This window comes from Pipistrellus hanaki (genome assembly GCF_964339955.1).
Source record: "Pipistrellus hanaki genome assembly, chromosome: 12".
Taxonomy (NCBI): domain Eukaryota; kingdom Metazoa; phylum Chordata; class Mammalia; order Chiroptera; family Vespertilionidae; genus Pipistrellus; species Pipistrellus hanaki.
Genome location: NC_140514.1, coordinates 1796577 through 1804717, shown reverse-complemented (window position 1 = coordinate 1804717; position 8141 = coordinate 1796577). Strand labels below are relative to the sequence as shown.

The window sequence follows — 8141 nt, the reverse complement described above, 5'->3', positions numbered from 1 at the left end:
AACAGTTTTATAGCTCTTGGCACATAGTTTTCGGATTGCGCCCTGGGTGGATCTGGCCAATGGCACCGGCCAGGAATGTGGGGGAGCGGCCCCTCTAACCGCCCCCTCTTCCCCCCCACCCCCCCCAAAAACAACCAAGGACCTTGCGAAGGCCTTGCAGAGGGAAAGCATTTTTCTGTGGCCTGTTGTCTGGTGATTAGGGTGTCGGCCCAGGCCGGGAGAAGGATTCCAGGACCGGGGCCCCGGGGCCCCAGGAACCCGGCCAGGCGCTCCCGCCCCGGGACCTGGATTCCACCCGCCGGCCCTCGTCCAGTTTCCGACTCCCACTGCCCGGCCTCCCGCCCTCCGGGGCGCCCTTCCCGGCCCGGGCAGGCCCCTCGCGGGCGCGGGGCGCGGCGGGCGAGGGCAGCGGCCGGCGGGCGCTCGGTTTGGGCGCGGGTGATGCAAGCCCCGCATAGCTGCGCGCTGAGTCAGCGCCGGCGGGCGGGGGGCGCGGCCTCACCCCCGCCCCCGCCCCGGGAACCGCGGCTCGGGCCGGGGGGGGGGGGGGGGGGGCGGCCGGCCTCTGAGCCGCGGGACGCCCGCCTGGGCCGGGTCTGGCGGGAGCGGAGGGAGCGGCCGCCGATCCGAATCCGGGGCGCGCTCCCCTCCCGCCCCTCCCCTCCCGGAGCCCGGCGGTCCGGGCGGGCGGTGCCCCCACCCCTCAGAGGCCGGCTACCCTCCGAGGACGCCAACCAGGGGCGGGGGGGGCACTGGGGCGGAAGGGCGGCTCGGAATGGAGAAACGCTCCCCGGGGCAGACCCGAGGAAACGGAAAAAGGAGGAAAGGGGGCGAGCGGCGGCGGCGGCCCGCGGCGGGGCGAGGCGCGCGCGCACGCGCAGGGCGGGGCAGGACGGGGCGCGCGCGCGGGGCGGGGCGGGGCCAGCGGGCGCACGCGCGGGGCGGGGCGGGGCCAGGGGCGCGCGCCGGCGGCCGCGGCCGAGGGGCTTGTGGGTAGCGGCTGCGCGCGGCCGGGAGACGGGCGCCGCGCGGGAGCGGGAGCGGAGCGGGGCGGGCGGCGCGCGGGTGGGACGCAGGCGGCCGCGGTCATGGGCGCGGGCCGGCGGCGGCCGTAGCGGCGGGCCCTGGGCTGCAGCCTCCCGGAGCCGCAGAGGGCGGCGCGCCCGGCTTCCCCGCTCCCGCTCGCGGAGCCTGAGGAGCGAGCGAGCGGCGGACGAGCGAGCGGACCGGGCGGCGCGAATCCGGCTGAGGGGCGGGGACGCTCCCCGCGGCCGGGCCGGGCCGGCCCCCGGGACAGCGCGGGCCCCGGGCCGCGCTCGGACCCGCAGCCCGGGCCAGAGCGGCGGCGGCCGGCGGAGCCCCGCCCGGAGCCGCGGGCCGGGGGCGGCGCTAGGCCCTGAGGCGGCCGGGCCGGGCCGGGCCGGAGCGCGGGCGGCGGCGGCATGAGCCGGCCCCCGGCGGCGGGGAGAATGCCCGGCGCCCCCGAGGACGTGCCGGCGGACGGGGCGGCCGCCAGCCGCCAGAGGAAGCTGGAGGCGCTCATCCGGGACCCGCGCTCGCCCATCAACGTGGAGAGCCTGCTGGTAGGTGGCCGGGCCCTCCCCGCGCGGCTCGGACCCCGTCCTCCCCTCCGCCCGCCCCTGGGTGCCCACCCATCCCCGGGGGGAGGCCTCGCCTCGCCCTGCCCCGCTTCCGGCGGCCGGGCCGGGCCCGGTTCCGGGAGGGGAGCCCACCGGGGAGCCCGGCCCGGCCGCCGGAGCTGGTGTCAGACCCGGGGAGGAAACACCCCTGTTCTCCCTCCTCCCCGTCCCGGCGTGGGGAGGCGGGGTGGGGTGGGGGGTCCCTCCTGCACCCCAGCCCTGCACCCCAGCCAGCCGGCCCGTTTGCAAGGGTGTCACGCGGCGTGGGACGTGGGTGCCGGCGGGGAGAAAGCCGAGGCGCCCCTCGCAGCCCCGTTGGGAGCACCCACCCAGCCACCCACCCACCTGGGTGCACGACAAAGGGCTGCCCGCGCTCCCTCCGCCGACCTGCAGCTTTGAAAGTTTGCCTGTTCTCAGCTGCCTTCCAACACCCAGAGTTGCAATTTCGTGCACGTTAATGTCTGTGAATTAGATTTCCCGAGGCGATCGCGCCGGAGCCAGAAGAGTCAATCTGGGCTTCAGGGCGGAGCGAATCTCACTGCATCCCCCCCGATGGCGGCCCGGAGCGCCCGCCGCCGGCTCCCGGGGAGGGAAGGCTTTCCGGGTGGGAAATGGAGAAAGGGCTTTCCGGGTGGGAAATGCGCTTTGGAAGGCTCGCCCGTCTCTCCTTTCTGTTAGGACGGGCGTCCCCGGCGCCTGCACCCGCGTGCCCTGGAGATGGATCTTTGGGGACAGGGTGTGGGTTGTTCCCGGGAGGAGAGGGAGCGGGGAAGATGCTCTGCCTGTGACATGGACTCCGGAGGACCTGAATGGGGGGGGGGGGGGGGGGGAGGGAGGGTGATCCTTAGATTTTTTGTGAATTTTTAAAGAGAGTCTCCCGGCTGGCAGAAGCCCATGACTATACGATGAGAAAAAGGGCGTCCCTCCCTTTCCAGGGACTGCCTTTTCTTCAGAAGCGGTTGCTTATTCTTTGAGGTTTCTGGGTGGTTTGCAGAGTGACTCAGTGCTGTTGGCCAAAGTGCAGGAACGGACCGAGGCGCACAGCCGTGTGCAGACCGGGCCGTGCTGCCGCGGCTGTCAGGGCGCTGACGTCTCCTTCTGCCTCCTTCTGCCTCCTCCTGCCGGCTTCTCCGGAGCTGCTGCTGGTGTGCTTGCTGGGGTCGTGACACCCTGCACAGCCTGTAGGCGTCTTCCGTTGGGGGTAGGATTGGCCCGAGCAGAGGCTCTGGGCTTCACTCCCAGCATTTTCACTGTGGTATTTTGCTAGCAAAACTTTGACCTAAGGCCAGAAAGTTCAGTTAAAAATAGTCCAGCAAATCTCAAGTATTCATCAGGTTCAATCCCGGATAGAAATTTTTTACACTTCATTTTTTGGGGTCTTTAACTGATGCTGATCATTATTAGGATTATTCTGAGCTTGAACCTAAGCTATTTGTACATATAATATACATTCTCTTTTATTAAAGTGTTTTCTAAATGATCAAAACTAAGGTTGCTTTAAATGAAACATACACATGCTCAGGAAACAGTTTGGTCCATTCATTTGATGGCCAGTAATCAACATATACAGCCAACACACTGTACGCTTTGGTTAAGGTGACATAGTACTGGCATGAGAGTTGACATCAGACTTTGTCATTGCTGTTTTTAGTTGTTTACAGGGTGGGGCAAAAGCAGGCTGACAGTTGTATGGGAAATAATACTATAATTAATAAATAATAATACAAGAATAAATTGTTTTATGTACTCATAATGTAAACCTTTTTTATGCCCCGCCCTGTATGATTTCCTCACATAGAGATAGCCATTGTTTAAGCTAACATTTTGCTATAAATTTGTGTCTAAAAAAATTAAAATGTAAAGAAGGTAAAATTACACTAAATGTGCTTTGTCACTTTTTAAAAAATACTTAACAAATAGTAGAAACTTTCATGTAGTCAAATTTATCAGTCTTCTCATCATAGAGTGATTTCTGACTTAGATGTCATGCTTAGGACATTCTCCATGACCAAGATTAGTACTATAACGGTTTGTTTGTTTAATGTGTTTTTATTGATTTTAGAGGGGAAGGAAGGGGAGGGTAGGAGGTACTGCCCCTGACTGAGAATAGAACCTATGACCTTTCAGTGCACCGGAAACACTTTGGAGCTATGCTCCAACCAACACTGGCCAGGGCTGGTGGGAAGTATGAAGTAGGGGTACAGAAATCTTACCAGAAGATTTGACTAAGTATTAGCATTCCCAAAATGTCAATTAGGAACCTCTGTTTATAATTGTGTTCTTGTCATAAAAATTCCTATTTGGAGAGTGGTGTTGGGGTTGGGGAGAGAAAGAGTAATGACTATGGGTTTGGTCTCCGTTGGGGCCTCTCTGAGTTTCTTCAGGAAATACTACTCTACAGCTATATTTAAAATCCTATTCTGTGCTGACATTAAAAAACATATATGAGCTGTTAGTGATAAGGGTTACTGGTGAAGAGAATGTAAATAACTCAGAGCCATTTTATTATAGCTTTTGGGGAAAAACACAAAGTGACAGTTCCCATCGGTAGGTTAGCTTATATGAAGCTTAATATTTAAATTGACGTGAAATCATGTTGGCATTTGGGAATCTACTAAAACTGTCCCTTCTTATTTTATCCTTTTTGGAGTCATTCTCTTGTCCTTTCATCTGTACTCTCTCGCTCCCCTCTCTAAAGTCTGATTAAGTTATAGAGACGTATTTATGAATCCTGCAGTTGATTGTCCCAAATGACCCTCACTTATTTTGGGGAAAGCATTTGGGTCACAATGGTTAGCATTTATCTTCACACGTGTGTTTGTGTGACAAAATGGAAATATTGTTATTGGCTCATCGTTGATAATCTTTTGGGAATGTTTCAAGAGTGTTACATGGTTTGTTGGTTCATTTTGGTAAGATGTGGGTTGTTCAGGTATCTAAGAGCTTTACAATTGTTTCTTATAGTTAATTGATCACTTAGTATTCAATGTCTAATTTCCTTTATTATTTTAAAGAGATTAGAGACTCGGAACTAATTTCTAACAATTCATTATTGGCCATAGAAATGAATAGCAGAGCCTCCTCCCGAATGCTTTATGTAGATGGAACAGGAAGCAGGGCTGGCTTCATCTTAATGAGCTGGTGATTGTGATGAGGAATGCTTAACATACTAAGTGTTGTCTTCTTATGTACATACTTCTTGTTTGTTTGTTTTTAGTTCATTTAATGGATCGAATACGGGCTCTTTTAGGAGATGGATCTTTTTTGTCTTCCTATTGTTCTAAATATTTGTTGAATGAACTAACAATTCTTTTTTAAGTAACAGGAATTACCTGTAGAAATATATCCCTACTTGAAGAGATAGTAAGATACTTCCCAAATAAACATTTTCACCTATGTTCATTTGTTACCTGTAGGAAGACAGATAAGTAACATCTGTATATGCAGAGAGGGTAGGTTTGGGTGTAGATTTAATTGGAAGTCAAGCAGGAAAAGCAAATTGTGATTTGGATATTTTCTGGATTGTGCTGAAACAGTTTGTCTTGGAAAGGATGTAAGCTAATTTTATTTAGTGTTTTAGGTGGACTGTATAGCCTTTATTGTTTATAATGTGTCATCTGTTTCCTCCTCCCCTAACTTTCCTTCTGATTAAACATATCCAGTTCTTTATATGATGTCTGTGTTGAAACCGTACTTCATGAGTAAGAGCAGATGAAATGTTAGTGATGTATTCACAGGATGAAATTCTTTAACGTGGCATAGTAGCTGTTATTAATAATAACACAATATTTCAAAATAAAACCAACCCCAAAGGACATGAGAGATTTTGATCAGAAGTCAAAAGTATAAGTATAAGTCAATATGAATGAACTTTTGAACATTTATCATATATTATCAAGCATTGTAGTTTGTTTTGTTTTAACTAAACCTCACCTGAGGATTTGTTTTATTGATTTTAGAGAGAAAGGAAGGAAGAGGGTGGGGAGAGGGGGCAAAAGAAGAAGGGAGGGAAGGGAGTGAGCGAGAGGGAGAGGGAGTGAGAAATATCAGTGTGAGAGAGAACATCGATGTAAGAGAAAAACATTCATTGGCCAGGGCACTAGCAGTCTTATTTATTTAAAATGCAGTGGTGGCAAAAGTAGGTTTTTATGAGTCATCTGAGCAGTAAAGGAAATTTTAGGACATAATTCCTTTAAAATTTAAGATGCCTAAATGTATTTAAAGACAACTAAAAACATTTTTGGTTGTAGTGATATTTATTTTTCTAAAACAAAAATGCACTAGAACAGTTGTCATGAACTTTGAGGCCTGCAAGATCTAGTGAAATGTGTTTTTGTATGTGAAACCTCCGGAAAAGTATTTAAAGTATTAAATGTCTAAATATTAGTACGATTTTGAAAAACGTTTCACCACTTTATTATAAAGTTACATTTGTGGCTGAAACCGGTTTGGCTCAGTGGTGGAGCATCGGTCTGCGGACTGAAGGGTCCCGTGTTCGATTCCGGTCAAGGGCATGTACCTTGGTTTCGGGCACATCCCCGGTAGGGGGTGTGCAAGAGGCAGCTGGTCGATGTTTCTCTCTCATCGACGTTTCTAGCTCTCTATCTCTCTCCCTTCCTCTCTTTAAAAAATCAATAAAATATATTTAAAAAAAATACTGCGTGTGTGTGTGTGTGTGTGTGTGTGTGTGTGTGTGTGTGTGTTTAAAAACGTAGTTTAATACCAATGCAGTTTATATTCTGGCTCTTTTTAAGTTAAGATTTTTTAAAGTCTATATCTGCTAATCTAGTAATTTAGACAGTGATTTCCAAACCTTGGTATATTTAGGTCTCAACTGGAGATCTTTGAGAAATATTAAAGACTGGCTTTCACCCCCGGACATTCTAATATAAGTGCTATGGGATGGACCTGGGGATTAGGAGTTTTAAGAGTTTCACAGGTGATTCTCAAGTGCATGGAGGTGTGGGAACCACTGAGCTGAGGAGTGCAGTATTGTAATTCAGAGATTGGTGATGGGGTATCCCAGATGTATCTGAGGAAAGGAGAACACTCATTTTTCCCTCTATTTTTGTGGTGCACTGAGGCTTGGATGAAGCCAGAATCACGCTGAGGATGCATGGTGGAAATGGTGTCAGATCTTGTGATTCAGATGGTCTGTGGGGCCAGGAATTTGCATTTAAACAAGCATCTCAGATGATTCTGATGCAGTAATCCCCAGGTCACAGTTTGGGAAACCCTGTAGGTGTTGTTTCTTTGTTGTACTAACTGACTGAGAAAACCAAAAGCAAATATTACTTGAGATCTCTTTGGCACACAGAATTGTATATGTGGAAAAGAACTGTATATGGAGAGATGCAGGATTTTCTGAACTACCAAGGGTCGTTACATTTTATATCTTCTTTTAGTGCTCAGTAGGAATCAAACCAAGGCTTTTTCTTATTTTAGAAGAAAATTTAACTTGCCAAGCTTTTATGAAAAGGGAATCAGACAAGATATACATCAAATAGAAATGAAAAAACTTTTATTGTGATAAAATACAATATACACTTCAATATAGAAATGTTATTACATTTTATCCTTCTGTGAAAAATATAGTCTGCAGAGACTTATTGGCCTGGAAATATATAATTTTGTTGTTTCACATTTAATAAATGGTGATGGGAAAATAGTGACAGTGTTTAATCATTGACAATTGATATAGTTTAGAAAAGCACTATCTTTCAGAGCATAGCATCTAAAGCAGGATGGTATATGTATACATGTTATTGTGCCTGTTTTTAAAAAATAATAAAATAATTCAAAAATTATTTTGTGGTGTCTTTAAAAGCAAGCAAAAAGCGTCAAGTCTTCAAAAATCCTTATATTAAACTATTTTGAAATTTTTTCAAAGCAGCTTTTAAGCTTTTGGTTATATTACATAATCGTAGCATGTTAATGATTATGTAATTTTAAATGAGTTTAAATCTAAACTTTAGATTTCTTAACAAATGTATTCTCTGCAATTATTTTTTTCACATCATTTAAAATTAAGAGATGACCAAACGATTTATAGGCAATAAAGTATTCATATTTTTCATCTTCTAAAGCAGTGTTTCCCAAACTTCTCTCATGATGAGAATCACCTGGTGGAGTTGTTAAAATACAGATTCCTGAATCCCAACTAAGAAGTGTTAAACTAGAATTTTAGGGAGCATACAGGTAAAATTGTATACAAAAATTCAAGTTTATATACTTAAGTATACAATTTTACCTGTATGCTCCCAAAAATTCTAGTTTATATACTTAAATATACAATTTTACCTTGCTCCCAAAAATTCTAGTTTAGCACTACTTAGTTGGGATTCAGGAATCTGTATTTTAACAACTCCACCAGGTGATTCTCATTATGAGAGAAGTTTGGGAAACACTGTTCTAAAGTATTTGTGTGTCAGATTTCCTGCACTTCGGCCATCTTAATTTTGGTGGGTAAGGGGTATGCACATATTTTAGAAATTTGAAAAT

General features: G+C 48.7%; 1 protein-coding gene across 1 annotated transcript in view; it reads left to right on the top strand.

Moving 5' to 3' along the window:
* The first annotated feature begins 973 nt into the window (after window positions 1–973).
* ROCK2 (Rho associated coiled-coil containing protein kinase 2) overlaps window positions 974–8141 on the top strand; it is a 69302-nt gene continuing 62134 nt past the window's right edge. Inside the window, exon 1 of the mRNA XM_084900120.1 lies at window positions 974–1583. Coding sequence (XP_084756246.1) covers window positions 1443–1583 — 141 coding nt within the window. The 5' untranslated portion in view covers window positions 974–1442. The remainder of the gene's footprint in view (window positions 1584–8141) is intronic.